This window comes from Cyprinodon variegatus, unplaced genomic scaffold (assembly GCF_000732505.1).
Source record: "Cyprinodon variegatus isolate N-32 unplaced genomic scaffold, C_variegatus-1.0 Scaffold1187, whole genome shotgun sequence".
Taxonomy (NCBI): domain Eukaryota; kingdom Metazoa; phylum Chordata; class Actinopteri; order Cyprinodontiformes; family Cyprinodontidae; genus Cyprinodon; species Cyprinodon variegatus.
In genome coordinates, this window is record NW_015151640.1 from 1 (window position 1) to 20038 (window position 20038).

The 20038-nt window shown below is 37.9% G+C and overlaps 1 protein-coding gene across 1 annotated transcript in view; it reads right to left on the bottom strand.

Moving 5' to 3' along the window:
• Positions 1 to 2619: 2619 nt before the first annotated feature.
• The window catches only part of LOC107102006 (multiple epidermal growth factor-like domains protein 11), a gene marked incomplete at its 3' end in the record, with an annotated part of 93583 nt that continues 76164 nt past the window's right edge, over positions 2620 to 20038 (bottom strand). The window contains exons 8-12 of the mRNA XM_015401137.1: positions 8219 to 8465; positions 8004 to 8124; positions 6072 to 6208; positions 4541 to 4753; positions 2620 to 2794 (exon numbers count right to left, since the gene is read on the bottom strand). Of these exons, the coding sequence (XP_015256623.1) occupies positions 2620 to 2794; positions 4541 to 4753; positions 6072 to 6208; positions 8004 to 8124; positions 8219 to 8465 (893 nt within the window). The remainder of the gene's footprint in view (positions 2795 to 4540; positions 4754 to 6071; positions 6209 to 8003; positions 8125 to 8218; positions 8466 to 20038) is intronic.

Consider the following 20038-nt stretch of genomic DNA (forward strand, 5'->3'; position numbering starts at 1 on the left):
TTTTTTCTTTTACAAAGGGAAACTGGAACAGATTCCTACAGGATTTCAGTTTCAAGTGCAGCACTTTGGACAGAGTGTGTAGAAACTGCATGTTACACCGTGCCCATTCTGCAGATTGTAAGGGACAGAGCCTGAATAGGTAACATGTAATCACTTTGTCCGAGCCAAAAAGAGCATGTCCAATTACTAGGACTAAATCAAGCATGCCGGTGCTCAGCCTGTTCCAACACTTTGCTTGGTTTGCCGTCCGATGGGACTCCAGAACAAAAGAATGCAATGGGGAGGCTTAGTCTTATAAGCGATCCCCAGAGAAAGGGACTTCCCTGGCAATCATAGCATCATGAATCACATTTTAACACCTCCACTTGATAATAAGCATGCAACTTGAATACAAACAGGTAGCAGCTACAGACGTCTAAATGCAAAACAATATGTTTCAATGGTTTGCACAGCAGCAGCTTTCTTAAGTACAAGAAAAACAATGAATGTTCACCTCTCCATTTCCCCACACACAAACACACAAAATCTCCATATGAGCTGCGTCTGTTCCCATCTGACTGCCGCCTTTCCTATCCAGCTTCTGCCCTCTAGGTCTGTTTAATGGATCTGGCAGCCTTTCCCAGCAGCCGCCACAGCGAACAGGTGGAGCAAATTAAGACACAGTCTGGAGCCCCGCTCGGTAGCTCAATTCACCACAGAGGCTCGCTGTAAGACACAGGCAATTTCCACTGAAATGTAACATTGGCAGACGTGGACTCTCCTGGTCTCTATTGCTCCGTAACTCCAGATTGCAAAACACAAAATACAATGGCGAAACTGATTGGAGTTACTCAACTAATTTGACAGTTGTAAAAAGGGGACAATATGGCTACAAGAAAAAGAACTACAAATGGAGTTGACCAAAGATTAACTTTGTTTTGCTTTGAAGGAACAAGAGCACAGGTCTGAGCTTGCTTTGTACTTGTCTTTGTGACCCTATATATTTTTTGTGATGAATTTAAAAACAAAATTTGTGGCAAAGGGCTTCATTGTTGACTGAAATATACTGGGTCGATGTCCGGTGCCTTAACAAAGCATATCAATGACCATGACAAACATCTTCACCTTGATTTTAACCGTCTGTGTATAAAAAGAGCCTAAAGAGAAACTGGGATCACTTCCAAAACATTTTGGCCTCAGCGACTTTTTCTTTTTTCTTTATAGCAGCCACAGATAACATGCAACATAAATTAAAACTACAACCTTCAGAACTACAACATTATTAAATTACAAGGTGGAAATATTTTACGCAATGCAACAGTAGTTACTTTTACTTAAGCAAAGACTCTGCAAACATCTCAATTTTGTTTTTGTTTTCCTTTCAAGCCATCAATTTTTAAATACTTTCAAATGTTTTTTATCAAGCTTTCATCGGAAGTCTTTTACATTTTTATCTCTGGAGTTGAGCTACTTTCATACTCCTTTTAGTCTCATTCTTGTTCCATTCAGTAACAGAAAATTCTGCCTACAGTATAACACATAAAAAACTAGATGAAAACTAGTGTTTAGTATCCTATGTTATGTAAGTAAAGAGTAACTAAAGAGAAGCATCATGATTTAGCCAATTATATATCTCATCAGACGAGTAGAATTGTATTACCTATCTGCAATTGTTCTCAATTTCAACTCAAAAAATTGGAACAAATTATTAGAAAGAATTTGCAAACAGGGCCCCTTTGTTTTAGGCAGCAGTTTTGCCACAACACAGGTTTCTGTAAATGATGAAAGTGCAACACTAATCTACGGCAAATGCTGACATAGAGACAGAACGTTTGTTCTTTTTTTTCCTTTTAAGCCCTTTTTAAACTTATTAGAGTCATGAAGTCATGACCTAAGGAAATGGCATCTTACTCCAGGAAAAGAATGGATCAATTTTAACATACGGCCCAACCAAGAAATTGTATTGCATGACTTCTGTAGCAATTAGAACATGTTATAATAAAAGGGACCATGCAGACCGCACTGCGCTTCTGATGGTCCAACTGAGATAGATCAGAGGGACATTTTGGTGACAGATGTTTCTAATATGCTGGAACTTTTACAAAAAGGACAATGGTTCATTACTTTAACTATTAATATTTGAATTGATTGAATAAAAGAAAATATTTATCTTTAATTATATACAATTTTTTTATGGAAACTCAGCTTTTCCAAACAATTTTGGTCTTTAGGAAAATGATGCAACAGTTAGAATTGGAAAGAAACTTATAACCTAAAGTTTGAGCGCTTTTAGTGATTTTAAATTGTTTGCATTATAGTGTTTTTCACTTACTTTGTCAAGAAAAACAGCTTTTATTCAAGACCAGTTTAAAAGTTTATACATATATTCTCTTCCTTGAAATAAACTCATAAGATAGGATTAAAAAAGGCAGCTCCCATATCACAGAACATTGGAAGACATATTAATCTACACATGTTGACTTGAAATTAAGTCCAACTTAAAAAAATAAATAAATATAAAGAATCAAAGCAGAAATAACACAAGAGAAACATGTGAAATCAGTGAAACATTAACATTAAACATGGAGAGAACAGATCTTTTTGGAAAAGCTATGTATGTTTTCAGTACACAAAGCTCACCATGAAGCCAGGGGCACAGGTACAGACGCCTGTGACAGGATGACAGTCTGCTCCGTTGGTGCAGCTACAAGACAGATAGCATCCTTCTCCGTAGAACCCAGGAGGGCAGGTCTCATTGCAGTAAAGTCCTGTCCATCCTGGTGAACATGTGCATTCACCAGATAGTGGATGGCAGCTACAAATAAATCGAAACAAGACAGCATTATGGGAAAAGGTAAGGAAAGTAACCTTTGAAACGATCAACTCTTCATGTTTGAGCAAGATCTAAGTGGGATGCCTACAGCAACTGTAGGCTACGTGCTTGTTTCAGATAAATGAAGTGTCCGTTTTCTCCTTCATTCAGTAATGACTTATATGGCCAATGCCCAGCTCCTGCAGGAATCAAAGCATTAACACTGCATTAACTATGAATGTTTCTGAGGAATTATGAATGAAGCAAAGGTCGCGATTAAAAGCTAACTGAGAGACATGGTTAGGATGTCTACAGACTGCGGAATGACTGCTGGCTTTTAGGTAAGTAGAGATGAAATTAAATCACAGAGGTTCTTATTCACAGGGAAACCACAACGTGTGTTGCCTTCAAAAGCCTTCAGTAAAAATAACCCACATTTAGGAAGACACTGTATGCACTGAGAAAATAAAAGAATAATTGTATAACTTGCAAAATAGTTATTGAATATGTTAATGTTTTTCTTATAAAACATGTCGTGGCACCATTGACATGAAAGTAAGACCATTTATGGATAACAGCCCATCTAAGCCACAGTAAAAAGAAAATATTTCCACATATAAAACCGTTGGTATAAAAAAATGGAATGACACAGGGACTGAATTGAAAATATAAAAAAAAGGACAAACCTAGAAAACCAAGAAATTGGGTTGAATCTGTCAATATTTAGAAAGCATTGCTGCTGCTATGTGCAAATAAAAACCATCAGGTTTAGTATTAACTAATCACTCATAAAAAGGATTTCAATTACCTAACTATTGCAGTAAATGATAATATTGGCAAAAACATTCAGCACAAACAGCAAGCTGACAACACCACACTACATGAGGAAGTAGAAAAAAACCTGTTTACAACTTAATCAAAGCCAATTTCTTTCCTGGAGTTTGTCCACAATGTGATAGTGGTGATATAAATGAGCCAAATCCCAGGATGTCGGTAGACATTTAGATTTACGAATCCGCTGCCATGTTTTCCGTGCGGATCCGTCCGCGTAGTTACAAATTTTCCAAGGAAATGGGAAATTCTGTCTGACGTAATTTTGCCAAGCGGACCTCACGGACATGTCACTCATAAACCAAGCTTAAAACATATCACAATCTTAAAATGAACAGGGAGCAAATTCAAAGAGGCTATAACTGAGCTGATGTTGTCATCTTTTCTATGAACAGTAAGTAATGTATCATAGACAAGTAATGACGCAGAGGAAGCCCCTCTTATAGAGACTTCATGTAATTTCACTTTTAGGCAGTGTGAAGAATTAATTTATATTACTTATATCTTACTGGGAAATAAGTGTTTTTCAATACTGTCTTGATCTCTTTAACTTAATGGAGATCGGAGTCTAAAAACTCCAGAGTATTATACAAAGTTAAACATGTGGAGAGAAATAAACATGATGGAATGATGTAAACCAAAAATAATGTGCAAATTTTTTTTGTAACCTTTAGATTAAGAAAGTTACTACTCACTCATAAAGGCATGTTGTTCCATCAAAAGTGGTTGAATGGGATCTATTACAGCTTAAAGTAAGGGTAACTTGGATTCATAAAGCAGAAAGTAGTTTTAAAGGAACACTCGTCTTTCCGATAGTTTCCTGAGTAAAAACTGGACCCCTGTGCAAAACCAAAGAATACCTCGACTCCATTTATCACCCACTGCCAAGTGCTGCAATGCACAGAGGGTCTCACTTACCTGACAGTGTTTGTGGTATTACAAGGGCAATACTTGTCACAGATGAGGCCATAAAGACCCGGGGGGCAGAATCTCTCTTGACAATTAGGGCCTTTAAAGCCTGTTTCACACAGACATGCTCCATTGATGTGATGACACTTTGCACCGTTCTGGCACTCACACCTATGGTTGCACTGTGGACCGTAGGTGCCCACAGGACAGTCCTCTTGACATCTAAGGGAAAGTTGCAATGAAATGACACTACTTTAAATTGCTGCACTGGGAGAGGAAAAAATGGATCAACAGTAACCTACAAAATAAATAATTTACCCCACTGCCATGCAAAAAAATTTAAATTTAAATACTTCAGTGGCTATTTCATGTTTAAATAAAACCCTTACTTTAATAACCACATATATTATTAACATTTCAACATCCAAAATATAGCTATGTGCTTTAAAAGACCCAGACTGGCATGGTCAATTTTTATCAAGCACTTTTCAAAAACTCTCTAAAAGTAGAGCCTGCTGTGAGTACCTCAGTGTCTCTGCAGGGGCTCCATGAGACTTGGCAGTCATCGTCATGTAGAAAAATTAATATTACTTGAGAGTTTCTCCTATATGAAGAAGCAACCAGATCAGTGAATTTGTGCTTGCCTTCTCTTTATTTTCCCTCCACACTATTTGTGCATTATTAGTCTCTGGAGTTTAACAAAGCCATTACAAACAGTTCAATTACATAGGAAAGCATTCAAGTCATGCCTGATGTTTGAATTTCCTTATGTTTAGTAACATCATGGGGCAACTGAAATATTATACTCGACAGGAGAAGCTGGGAGGGTTAACACAATCTCAGATTATTCCTGGCAGATTCATTCACCTGCCACTAACAAAATGAATGAGGGCAATTTCGTAAAATAATAAAGTAAAAGAAAGGTCTTGTTAAGGAGGTGTTTCCATCAAAAAGACAATTGCTTTAGTCAGACTAATAACCGCTGGCTGCCCTGGGCTTCTCCAGCAGGCATGGAAAACTAAAAAGATCCGTGTATGTTGATGAGGCCTTAATATAAGTCCATTACTTATAATTAATGAGCAGAAACCCAAACAGCACATAGACCACGGTAAGATCAATGGACAGACTGGGAGGAGTGAATGTGGATGAGGCCTCCAGACATGAAACCTTTCTGGCCAGCACACAGTACAAGATTAATTAGGCATAAATACCCCTATTAAAAGCTTCCAGTGCACCTTCAGATGGAGTAATGGATGTTAATAAATGCTTATTTCTCATGAGAGAAAAATTTTACAGCTTTGCCTTTATCTTCTAAAACAGAAGCCAGATTTACTTCTCATTTGAAAATAAAAAAAGAGGGAATAGGTCAACGAGTATCTGTTAAGTCTGCATAAACTGGTCTTTTGCGTAAGATTCAAATGTTGTTAAATAATTCCATTGTCTGACCAGCTGCTTAAGCAGAAGTGAGCGAGTCTGCTCTGAGTACCTCCCAGAATGACAATCGGATGAAGTGTCTGGGCCGGAGGTGTTGGCTGCTTACCTGCGTCCGCTGAATCCAGCTGCACACTGGCACTTTCCTGTCACATGGTCACACAGTCCGCCATTGCGACACGAACAGTCTTTGCTGCAGTTGATGCCATACTTGCCCAGAGGGCAGGGCTGAGCGCACACTGAACCCTTTAACAGACAGAACTGATTACCATAAGAGACACAGACTACGCTTTTTCTCAAGCCTGACAGTTTAGTTACACTGATGCGCCTTAGGCACCTACTGATTTGTGTTTATATCGGACTGTAGATATGCCATGTTCTTTTACAAAATGCTGTTCTTCATTGTTTGGCACCCATGGTATACCTAATGTATACATAAAATTGTTAAGAATTGTAATTCCCTTTTATTGTCCCACAATCAGGAAATAAAATCTTTGCATTTAACCCATCCCCTTTGGGGAGCAGTGGGCTGCCATTGTGTGGCACAGTGTGGTCTTAAGGGTCTTGCTGAGAAACCCAGAGTGCAGGCTTTGGGGATCCACCCAGGTACTTGCAGCCGTCTCAGAGCACAAGTGCACTGCTCTAACCATACTAGTGGCATGCAAAAAAACAGACAAAAAAAAAACATTAGAATATTCAGTTTAGGGTTGCAACTAACAAGTATTTAGCAATCTGTTAATTACTTTATCAATTAATCGATTAATAATCGAATAGCAAAGGGTTCCTTAAAGAAGAATTTTTACAAAGGTAAACCAGGTGAAACTCAAACGATTCCACTTGAGGAGTTCTGGATAGAGCATATTGATGGACAAAAAAGCTATTTACAATTTTTGTATAATTGCCGCTCAAGGGTTGGTTGATCTGTCACATAAAGGCATATTTTACAGTCTATAAACTCCTGGTAATGATTAATCGATTAGTAAATTAGTTGACCATTATTTCCATAATTTATTAATTATTATTAATCAGATTAATTATTTTTAGCCCTAATTTAGTGAACATTTATTCACAAAAAAAAGTTTAGAATAATTTTTGTTGTTTTTTTTTTTAAAAGTCCGTGGCACCCCATGTACTGGTATTCTCGACTGATCAGAGCGAACTGTTCAAGCTTATGTTCAAAGGATTTAACAGACTAGACATTGACATTTTTGATGGTAGAACAGAAGGTATATTTACTGGCAGGTCTTGAAACAACTTCCTGTCCTGTATAAAGCTTCTAATATTTACTGGTTTAATTAGTTCATATAACAGGACGAAATATGTAAATATACAATGCTGTAAATACCCCAGAATTAGTGAATGGGCTACTTTTCATCCTCTGTCAATGGACAGATGAAAATATATGTCTCACTAAAAACAAACAGAAAAAGATTTGATTTTTTTGCTCCAATTCTCCAGCAGAGGTGTTTTTTTTACTAGCTCTAATACTAACGTGCTCAGTGTGTGGTGAAATGAAAAATGTGTGGGCACATTCAGCCTTTATTGTTTCAGTCGGTTCAAACTTTTACTTTATCACTCTCACCATTTGGCGATGCCAAAAAGTTGTAATTTTATTGTTTCATTTCCCTGACTTACTTAAAAAACAAACTATTGTTGTTTAAATATTAAATCAATTTATTTTTTCTTTTTATTTCCAATTTTTTAGTTTTGAAAAATGTGTCTCTGTGCTTTATCATTGTCATTAAAAGTGTTCCTTAAGCTTTAATAATGTGAGCCTAGTTACATCAGTTTTTCATTTTATTTTTGTTAGCTATTAGCTATTGCCTCAGCGATTTTGTAAAAAAAAATATATATTTCAACATGTGTGAAGGCTACCATATATGAGTTTATTCTGCAACGAATCTAAGAAAAAAAAATGTTTTTCTTCTTTTGTACATGAACAATGTCATTGGTCTTAAACACCATTCCAGTGAAATGTAGGTATTTCTATGTGTGAGGCTTTTTTCTTTTTCATTACATTCTTGGTGTTTTTGTGACCTACCGTCCACCCAGCAGGGCAAGAACAGTCGCCGGTAATGTGATGACATGTTCCTCCATTCTGACAGGGGCAGCGCTGTTCACACTGTGGTCCATGACTGCCGGAGGGGCACCGCTCCCCACAGCTGCCACCACACATGTTAAGTGTCAAGACTCTTAATGCATGCCACATTTTGTCCCAGAAAGCATCAAAGAAGCAGGTATGTTGCTGGTACTCACAAAGCTCCTGTGTAACCTGGTGCACAGATGCACTCTCCTGTTTCATGGTCACACGTTGCACCATTGAGACACTGGCAGGGCAATTGGCAACCCTTGCCATAATAGCCATTTTCGCAGGGATCTTCACATCGCCACCCTTGGTACCCGTCGGTGCAAACACAGGCTCCTGTTATAGGGTTACATTTAGCTGCATTTCGGCACTGGCAACGATTACTGCAGTGAGGTCCCCAGTAGTCACTCTCACAGCCTGCAGGCACAATAATACAGGGCATCAAAAGAGTCATAATAACAAAACAATAACATGATTTCCTATATTTTCTTGTAATTATGTAAACACAAGAAAAGTATGCATAAATGGTGCATAAATATAATCTCTAAAACAGATCATTAAAAATGAACCTCAAGTTAAAGAATTTGCCCAACAACACTTTTTACAATAAGTACAACTTTCATATCTATAAATGTCCATAGCTGTATATTGATTATTTATTCTCCAGATGCACAGTATTTATATCTGTAAAAATGCTGCACAGTACTGTATTTTATTAGTTTTTTTTTTACTCTGTGACTTATTTTGTTATTTTTATACTCTTTTTAAGGTCCACGTGTGTGTTACCACGTTTGCTACAATCTTTTGCTGCTGTAATACCACAAGTGTGGGACAATAAAAGGGTTTTCTATTATATTCAAATAACAGTTTTATGGAATGAAAAGATTCCTTCCTATGTAAAAGGATAAGATCTGTGATAAAAAATAAAATGAAATCATGAGCAAAAGTTAGAAAACTAGTAAGAATTGCAGGTAAAATATCAGAGTACAGCAAGGTTAAAAGCAGTAATGCCTCTCTGATTTTGGTTCCCATGGTGGCACACAAATCTTAGTGGGTTCTTCAGCTACCAGATGTGGAGTTTGTAAGCTGAGGCAGGGGCATTTCTTGCAAGAAAAATTTTGAAATTTATTTAACATCCTCAGATGGAGAGATAGGCAACCATAGTACATACTGTACATTTATACCCTACAAAAATCCCAACAAACACTCCCCCAAGGGGAACCAACCCACCCCCTGTATAAATAACTTTCTCACAATTGTTAATTTGGAGGAAAACAACTTGAGTTCATCAAAGCACTTTGCTGTTAGGTCAACATATCTTTCACTAGCCAGATGGATCTTCTGAAAACAACAGCCCTCCCCTTCATGCCATTAGGAAGCTGTGTGAATTAATTCTTATCTCTCATGATCTTCGTTTGGAGCCTGTGAGGCTAAGTGGACTTTTCACATCTGAGGCTGAGTGTTCTTTGCCTAACTGAAACCTGGCTTAACAGCAACATGCCAGACTCAGCCTTCCAGGCTATTTTAAGGCATAAAACTGACTGACATTCTGCCTAAATTTTACCCACATGTCACCTTTCCAACACGGGGAGAGAACACTCTGGACTTAATGTGCAGTTACATTCACTGTGCATACAGAGCCTTTTCTCAACCTTATCTTGGTTTCTCCAACCACATCTGTATCCTCCTGGCACCAGAATATTGACCGTTGATGGGATGGATTAGGCCAACTAAATAAAAATTCACTCTGTGGACCAGGGATGCTCTCCAAGATTGTTTTCAGTGCACCTATTGGAAGGCAAAGGTAAAGGTAGACCAAAAGGAATACAACTCCTCTTTACTTTGCTTCATGTCCAAGTGTAGTGATGTTGTCAGCACCACCACCAGTACAGTAACCTGTTATCAGAACGAGAAAAAACTGGTAGAACGCTGAGATTAGAGCTAAGACCACCAAAGCCATACCGCTAGAAAATGTAGTGTCACTTCAGCACTAATGACCTGGGGAGGGTGTGAAAGGGCATCAAATGCATCATGGACTACAAAATCAGAGATGCAAAATGCTCATGGGACCCCTCATTGCCAGATGCACTCCAGGTTCTTTGCCCACTTTAAGAATCCCAACACCCAGACTCACCACTCAATGACATGCCCCTCTGTGTGACAAATTTTGTCCCTGTCCCCAAATGCTAAACAGTTTGGAGGCTCTCCTCACTTGGACTAAGTCTCACACTAAAAAACTGGACTTCCTGGAAAGTCCAGTCAGGAAACTTGACCGAAGTGCTGTACACTACATTCAGTCACGCACACACTCACACGCTGATGGTGGCAAGATAAGATACATTGTAGCCACAGCTGCCATGGGGCTCACTGACAGAACCGAGGCTACCATACACTGGCGCCACCAGGCGCTCTGACCACCATCAGTAGACAATGCAGGTGAAGTTTCTTGCCCAAGGACACAACGACACTGAAAGCCAGAGCCAGGGCTTGAACCATCAACCCTTCGATTTCAGGGCAAACTACAGATGATGTCACTGTCGCCCCAGGCTCAGAAACATTTCTACCCTGGAGCCATTAGACTGCTGAACTGGAGCTACACTTAAATCATGTTCTTCTTTTTCCCTGCCTTTTACTCTAAATATTAAGCTTCTTGAACTGTGACCAAGTCAAGATGGTGTGCAACAAACATGCAAATATGAGCTGGCTTGACAAAAAACAAAACAAATCATTGAATCCTTGAGTATGTCCAATGAATGGAATTTACATTTTAAGATATTTCAAATGAATAATGGGGTGTTTTATTTGGGGATGTGAAGAGATGGTAGCCCTACTTAACAATATTTAAAAGCTCTATATTTGGGCTGAATACGAGATTTAGATGTAAGAGCAAATTTTCATTTTTCACAGAGAAAGAGGCATCTGCTGGGTGACTGACTGACTGAGTGACTGTCTGTGTGGACACATGGAAGCAGAAATGCAGTTCAGCTTTGCAAAGATTTCAGTGGGTAATTCAGGCCTATGTGCCTTCCTTTGTAATATACTTTACCATTTAGCCTATAGCCATGCTTCATATTTCACTGTTTGTATGAGACATTATAGCCTTAAACTCCTCTTTCTGATTATGCAGATTATACTGTACGTAACCAAAGAGCAAGAAAGCAGTTTTTTTATTTACACAACCAAAGACATTGCCAGCTAATGTGCTTACACGGAATAAAGATTATATTACTGAGTTTTGGGTTAACTCCCTTGTGGTCAAAACTGTATACACTAGAAATGTTTCGAATGTATTTGTGAAAATGATATAAAAAGTGCCTAATGAAAGAGTGAATTTAAAAAAGGAAAAATTGCCAAACCCCTTCAGTGCTGATTTGTGAGTAAAATGTTTTTTAAGGTTGTTTGCAGTTGAAAAAGTTAGCTTTAAGGAGCCTATTAAGCCATGATTTGATTTTATTATTTTTTTTTTTTTTTTGTTACTGCTAGCATTAAAATATGCAAATAATGTATGTTTTGGGAATTTAGCAATTAAAATGTATACTTTATGTTCCTAAAACAACAACAGAAAATTTAATTCATGATTTGCAGGTGTTTGGGGTGTCATTTTGAATAGTTTTTTTTGTGTTTTCATTATTCCCATATTGTATAACAATGTTAATTTAGGTATTGCCACATAAGCTTTTGCTTCTTCTCTTAAGTTTCTTACTTACAGTAAGTTTTATATTGGGTTTAAAAAGTTATTAATTTTTTTATTTGTATCATTATTTCTGTTACATCTGTTCCTCTTCCCCTTGGTTAAAGCAGGGCTCTTAAGCTCTGATCTGAGCTTGGAAAGAGATATTTAGCACTGATAACAAAATCACTATTTTAAATCATAAGTAAACAGACTGATTGATACCTTTTCGAATTTGTTTAATGAAAATGTTTTATATGACAATGGAAAAATTCTGTAACTTTAATCATATTCCCAAATATTATGGATACCACGAAATTTCCCTAAGATTAGATACCGAACAAAATACAGTCTGATACTGACAGTACAGATGCAATACTTTTTTGCAAGTACACCTAATGTGGTTGTTAAATGTGCAAAATAATGTGACTGGTTTGTAACAGTGGTTATGAAATGTGTTCCTCAGGACCCACTGTCCTGCATATTTAGAAGTTTCCCTGTCTCCACAAACCTAACTTAAATAACCAAGTGATGAACAGGACTCTGCAGCTCTTGATAGCTGCTGAGAAGGAATGCAATAATCCGCAGGAGCAGAAATACATCTATTGAGAAAAAGTGAGTTGCTCTGTAACTGCACTGTGCCTGCCTGAGGAACCTAGAGGCTCTGTAAAAGACATCTGTCTAGCAGCAAATGTGCTCTCCATCTCTGTCCTCGTTATCAATTTTGCATATTTTGTTTTGTGGTTTAACCTGCAGTGTTTGACAAGGTTTCAATGTTGCAATAATTTCTCACTGCTTTCCCACAAACATCACAGGTCACATTTTAGCTAATTGTGGAGCTGTACTACATGCTGACGCATTACGAATTGACCAGAAAAATTAGAACAGTAATTCCAACAAAATGTGTGCATTTCCTTCTTTAAATGTGTTACCTAAAATAGCAGCAGTATAAAAAGAATCTACATTTTAGTTTGAGAATTTATTTTTGAGCCTGACTGCAGGGTGGGGCTGTTTATAGAGCTGTTGCCTTACAACTAGAAGGTTCTATGTTCGATTCCCTGCCCAGGGTCTATCTGCATTGAGTTTGCATGTTCTCCCCATGCATGAGTGTGTTCTCTCCAGGTACTCTGTCTTCCTTCAAAAGTCTCTAAATTGTCCTTAGGTGTCAGTGTGTGGATGGTTGTGTATCTCTTGTGAGAATGAGAAATTACAAGGCTGGTATATGAGTATGTGCAGTTTATGAAATGTGTGTCAATGTGTGAAAGTTGAGAGCCCTGGAACATTGCATAACTTGTTAAATGTAAGCTTAATTTGAGATGTAATTAATAATTTTTCAGGTAAATATGCAGCACTGTATATTGATGGTCTGTGCGGGCTGCCAAACTTGAAATTTCAACTAGGCATAGGCGGATCTACTGGGGTGGCATAGGGTGGCAAATGCTACCCTAAATGACAGCCTTGCCACCCCTGCTGCCACACCGGTTGGTGGTAGGGGTGGCCAGGCTTATTAATTATGAATAATTTGAGAATTACGGCTGCTAATTTCCAATATCAGACTGCAGTGAATGCAGCATGAGATGACGCGAGAGCAACTGAGACTGATTTATTTTGAAAACCGAATGGGGCAAAGCGAGGGAGCCAGGGGTCATGGGGAGAGGAGACACGGGATGAAACAGGTAAAAACTGATTAACTATCTATCGAGAAATTAAATCATAATGAAAGTACAATGTTGTGAGCATAGCTGTTGTGCTGATTTTGAGATTATAAAAATCAGTTTGCACACCGTTATTTCTCTAACTATGATGTTAGTTAGGCCTGACGTCTCAGGCTCATAAAGACATATTTGCAGTCAACTATGACAGAAAAGAGACTATCAAGTTTGATTGTCCTCAGCATTAAATCAAAACGCACAAAGGCATTGGATCTAGATAAAGTTGTGAAGCATTTTGCTGAGTAACATGGAAATCACCGCATTCATCTTGTATAGGCATGTCAACTTTATGATATGCTCTCTGGTGAGCCTTTACAGAGCTGTTACATTTTGTTTTGGCACCTGAGAAAATCTGATATTTCCTTTAATAAAACCAAAAGTGTTAAAAGTAAAGTTAAAAATGTGATACTGGTGTAAATCCTGCTTAATGTGAAGCAGTGTTGTTGTTTCTTTTTTTGTATATACTGTACAGTATGAAACTATCCAGAAGTGACCTATATGAACCTACTCACAAAATGTTTTTTACTTTTTCAGACTGGAAGCAAAATGTATTTTTATGTTGTTTCTTTTCAGATTTGTGGAGATTTTGAAGCAACATACAGTACATGCCTTTTTTGTTGATACAGCAGCTCTATTTACAGCATATTTACATGCATGAAATGTCCCTTTCATGTCGCCCTAACTGCTGTATGTCAAGTTACTGAGGAACAAATTCTAACATATGTAAGTTATATGATCAGACCTATTTTTGAAGTAGGATTTAATCTAAAGAGGTAAATGTGGCCTTGTCTGTACAAGTGACTCTATGACTTCTCAATATGCAACTCCAAAGTGATTTGCCGTCACATTACAAAACAACAAGGGAGAATGTTTTACTTTGTGACAGTGCAGTATTTACAGTGGCTTTCTGGTAGAGTAAGTTTGGAAATTACAGACTTAGTGCACCTAGTTGTTAAAAGTGCTTCATAACAGCAGACAATTTTCCTTATTATGACTAAAACATGAATGTCATCATAAACAGCACACAAGTTGTTGACACTTTATAACCTAAAATTTCAGGTTTGCTCCCTTAGATAAGATTGGCTATTCCAGCACAAAGTTGGATGAAAATTACAATGCCTATTTTGTGATTGAATAACTCAATGACAATATTCTCAAACTTATGAGGCACCTATATATAACTTTTCGTTATCGTTTTTTTTTCTTTTTTAATAAAGGACAGCTGTATGAGGAGTGGCGGCCTTCTGGGGGGGTCGCAGCTCGGCTATTGGGGCATTGCGCTTGGAATCCAGGGGTTCTTAGTTCAAGACCCACTCCCAAAGACTTGCCCAGAGCAAAGACCATTAACCCCACACTGCTCTCCAGGCATCACACAATGGCAGCCCACTGCTCCCCAAGAGGATTGGTTGAATGCAAAGAGTTAATTTCATTGCTCTGTACTTGTGACAGTGTAATGACAATAAAAAGCTGAGAAAAAAAGAAAAATGTATTTACAAATATTTGCTAATCTCATAGTAACATAAACAGCAACAATGTAGCAGCTGAGATGATAAAAAACAATAGTGAATTTAAAATAATTAAGCAAAATGCAGTAATGAAGAAAAGGTGTTTATCATGAGCAACATTATAATCATGTTTCTGTTAAGACAAAAGCATATATATATATTAGTAACTCATACTAAATCATAAACCAGATCAAGACATTGGAAAAAATTAAAGTCTTAATAAATTTTAAAGAGATGCAAATGATTGAAATTAAAATGTTTTAAAAAATTTAACGTACCATAAAACGGACTCCTACGTCTCTTAGACAACATAGTCTTTGATCAGCCTACTGTTTCTTAGTGAGAACAAGTTAGATATTTAGAAATTAGTGTCATACTGTAGCTATGTTACATAGATACATTTTGTATTAAGCAAATTAAACACAATAACACTAATTTAATGCAAAGGATAAGATACTTATCCAGGCTGCAAAAAAATTAGAGAGAGCAAGACTTTCTGCAGAAAATAGGAAGGTAGGGCTTAATATATGTGTCCAGGAGAAAAGGTGTGCACTCAGGTCAAGGTGCTCTAAGCAACTACATTTTTCAGAAAAAAACATATGAAAGATGCATATTTAGTTGCTGGCTGCTTATGTAAGAAGCTAAAGAGAGTTTTGAAATGTTAATTCTATATAAATTTGGCTTTTTTGAAAGTAGTCAGTTGTTTTATGACACATATTGCCTGTCAACTTTGCTACTAAAATAAATAACTGACTGGCACATTTTCTAAGCTTTTTCTTTTATCATAGTATATTATAGTTCCTTTCAAGAGCTTGGAGTAAAATATGTCCAGGTTCATTCAATGCATTTTAAACAAAAGAAATCTGCAACATAATAGTGATTGGTAAATCCCTGCTACACGATTGAGAGTGTTGAAAGGTTTAACAAGAATTGACACCTAGATGAGTCCATAGCCTATTATATGGTCCATGACAACTATACAAAGTGTTTGGCAGTGTAAGCATCAGTAAACAGCAAAAATTGTCCATCTGCCTGTAAAACGATTAAACTGTAATAAGTCGTTATGTAGAGCTCACTGACATTGCCTAATAGTACATGAGGGAATGATGTAAAACAAACTCATTCCTATGGGAATTGGTCTGTTTACAAAAACTCAATAAAATCTATAACAACGAGCAAACTGCTAATTTTCAAGGTTAAATGAGCAACAGCCTCCTAACTGATCAACAATCAGCTCTGAGATGGGTTTGAGGACAGCTCTCACTCCCACCAGGGTAATTGCTCTTTTGAGAAAGCTCTATGATTTACATGATTGTTCTGGCTTTATGTCTCTCAATCAGTAGCTGCATTACCAGCAGCTGTATTGCTTTACATAGAAGCCCAGCTTGAGATCCTAACCTGCACAGCAGAGAGAGAGGCAAATACTCTATCATCGATTCCCACATCATTGCAGCCTCAGTTGTAGATGTAAAGACACTACTCCCCCCTCCTTGTATGCTCGCTTTGCCAAAGCTGTGATCAGTTGGAGTAGGAGCCTAATGAACCTTCTTTCATGAAAGGCACTGAGACCAGCCTTTTCCAGGTACACAGCAGGATGATGATCAACCCTTCCCTGATGCGGACAGGTCTGCTCCGAAGGGGGTCTCTAAACACCGGGTAAGCGCAGTATTACTTCTGCGAGCCGGGCAGAGTAGAGGCCACATTACAAGGCTCACACTGATTTTGATCTAATCTGCTCCTGGACTGCATTTTGCCATGAATGAGATCCCAGAAGGCTGAGCTGATGCCACGCAAACGACCATGGCACATTAAATACGAGGAGTGTTCGGGTGGTGGTGGTAATGGATGAGCAGTTTAGCTTCAACTCTGTTCAGTGGTGTATAAGCACTCATCAATGAACCGCCAGCATGGCAGGAAAACAGCCATCAAAACCATTGTTATCAATCCAAATCTGAATCAGTATAAAAGTGGGAACATCTTGCTATCTTACATATGCAGGCCTTACAAAAAGTATTTAAACATCCTGTTTATTTGATTTTAAACATTAATGGCATAGTAGGTTTGGAATAATGTGTGTTTTTTTTTTTTATTATTTAATAAAAAAAGCAATACTGAAAAACCTGTTTTTATTTGTTTTTACTACTTGGATACCCTAGATGAACATCTGTGCTGGGCATTCCCTGCAAAAATGACTTGCTGATTACCTTTCTTAATCAACAAACAGCAAATCGTCATGATCCATTGTCCAAAAAGGAGTGGTTCATGATAGAGTGTTTATTTGCAAATCTATAAAAGCTGACAATTACTTTCTTTTATTATTATTAATCTGAGAAATAGGAGGCTCGTGGTACTGTAACTGACATATCCCTGTATGAAAAATTTCAGTCTTGATTCCACATATTTGGCCTATAAAGAGTAGTAGCTTATGTGCAGACTACTAACACTGCACAGTGCCCTCCCCTATGGAGAACATGAGTTGCAGCATGCTTCTGGAATGTTTTTCTTTAGGAACAATAAGGAGGTCCTTCTGAGAGGATGTTAGCTACAATGCTTAAGAAGGGGATGGAGGTCAACGTACAAACCAGAGATAAAGAGAAAGGTTTTAGAGCTTAGTTTTTATTTGTACTTCGCTGCAATGTTTTATATGATATCATACTTCAAGGGCCACACATCTGAACTCTCCACCACCTCCTTATCGATCTCCAAATCACTTCTCTGTGATACATTTTGGGACCCAGTGGTAACTTTCAGAAATGATAATTTCCAAGAAAAACTTGGGCTCCTGAGGGGAGATAGTCATAAAGTTTCTGTGCTAATTTGGAATAGAAAGAACAAAGAGAAAAGGATAGGAGATAGTAATGAACAATCAAACCTAAAAGCAATAAATTGTCAGGTTCAATCAGACCCAGAGTTAATAACAGCCACTAAGTCATAAAAACTAGTTTTATTAAACATTAGATCTCTGTCAAGAAAATCCTTTTAAATTAGTTACCTCATTTCTGACCATGTTTTTAATATGGTTACATGAAAGTAATGAGACACATATCCTCATACAGTAAAAGTCTTCAAACTACAATTTTCTTTATGAGAGTAGAAAGAAAAGGAAAATTGGGGAAGTGGCCCTTTTGTTTAAAGATTCACTAAAGTGTGAAAAAATATTTCTAAGCAAATTTGACTTTCTGATTATTTGGCACTTTGGGTAAAGAGCCTGGGCTGACCCAAGTTCTTAATATTTTCAGAAATGTCTAAGTGCAAAACAAAATTTTGCTAATTTAATTATATGTATCTGTAATATGTGCTGATTATGACTGTTATTATTATTGTTTATTGTGGGAGACTGCAGAACAACAAGCGTATCTCAAACCTCCGCTTCATAGGTAACATTATTGAAAATTTTGTGTTTCAGTGGTTAAAAACCTTCTAACAATGACCAGCCACTATGACGCCTTCCAATCAGGCTTCCCAACTCACCACAGTCCAGACACTACCCTTGTCAAGGTGTTGAATTACACGAGTATAAATGTAGACTGCCGAAGAACCACATTGCTGGTATTATTGGATCTTAATGCGGCATTCAACACTGTTGATTACCACATTTTAGTAGAGCACCTGGAAATCTGGGTCCTTTCTGCTACAGCACTGGACTGGCTTAAATATTACTTCTGGGCCAGGGACTTCTTAATGTCAGTAAGTAACTTACTGGTTGTTTGAGGTGGGTGACTAGCCTTCATAGCCTGGTCACCGACTTGATTGCCTACTTCCTACTTCCTCAGCCTAGTAAACAAGCCCCAACCCCCAGCAGCCAAAATCCTTTTTGCCTGCGAGTGAGTCTAGCCTCAATCAATACCCCAGGCCCTAGAACTGGCTGGCGCAGAGATGTGTTTAGAATTTTTGGATGCAAAGCAAACGGGTTTTGAGGGCATGACGACAAAGCTGCACAAAGTTGGAGAAAACACAACAAGGAAGATGGCAACAACTATTGAACAGTTCTCCTTTGACTCAGCTTTGGAATCAGTTTTGGAAGGATTAGACTTGGGGATTTTGTTGAAACGTGAGTAGAAAGAGGCTCTAAGCTCATTCATTTTTAAGAAGGACGGATTCGCGGTTTTAACAACAGTTTACACTGTCATTGTTTACACTCCCCCACCAGCTTTCTGTTGCGCTTCCTACATCACAGTCAGTTGCTCTCATTGGTTAGAGCGCTGGCCAATAGTCACAGACATGGTTTGAAAAACAAGGAGTCGTTCTCATCAACAATCTTCCGATGTCTAATTCATCGGGGCCAGACTAAATTACACATTTAATCTCACATTTAGTCTGGTTTATCAGGCTAGTATTGGAAAGCTTTATCAAAATATATAGTTGACATACAAAATCTCCAACATTCATTGCAGACACTCCTTTAACAGAATTACTGCTATTAGCCATGTACTTTAGGAAATCTGACATGTTTTTGTAAATCTTTATTAGCGCCAGGACCTTAACGCCTTGGTTTTTGATTCATTAATTAGAAACATTTTAATGCGTTACATTTTTTTTACGTAATAAAGAGCAGTTCTTATATACATATTAAAGTCGCAAGTGGGAACCTTTGTACTAATTTTTTCTTGTAGACCCGTAAATCTGATACACAATGTCGGTCCTCTAGGGCAGGCATCCCCAACCTCGGTCCTCGAGGCCCACTGTCCTGCAGGTTTTAGAGGTTTCCTTGCTCCAGCACAGCTGATTTTAATTAAAAGCTGATTAACAGGCTTTTGGTCTTCTGCAATCATTATAATCAGCTGTGCTAAAGCAGGGAAACCTCTAAAACCTGCAGGACAGCGGGACCGAGGTTGGGGATGCCTGCTCTAGGGGGGTATTGGAGCTTAAAAACAATGGCCCGAACTAAAATACAATGTCTGCAGCAAGGTGTAATTAGCTGATACTGTTAAATTGGTATGGACATCTAAGCTACGTTGGATGTGCGTCTGCGGTCCCCATAACAAGCGCTCTATAGCCGATCATTGCTGGCAGTTAAAGGAATAGTACACCCAAAACATGATTAGCCTTCATTTTCTACTCACCCCCATGCTGAACAACACTCTGGAGTACTTTTTTGATATC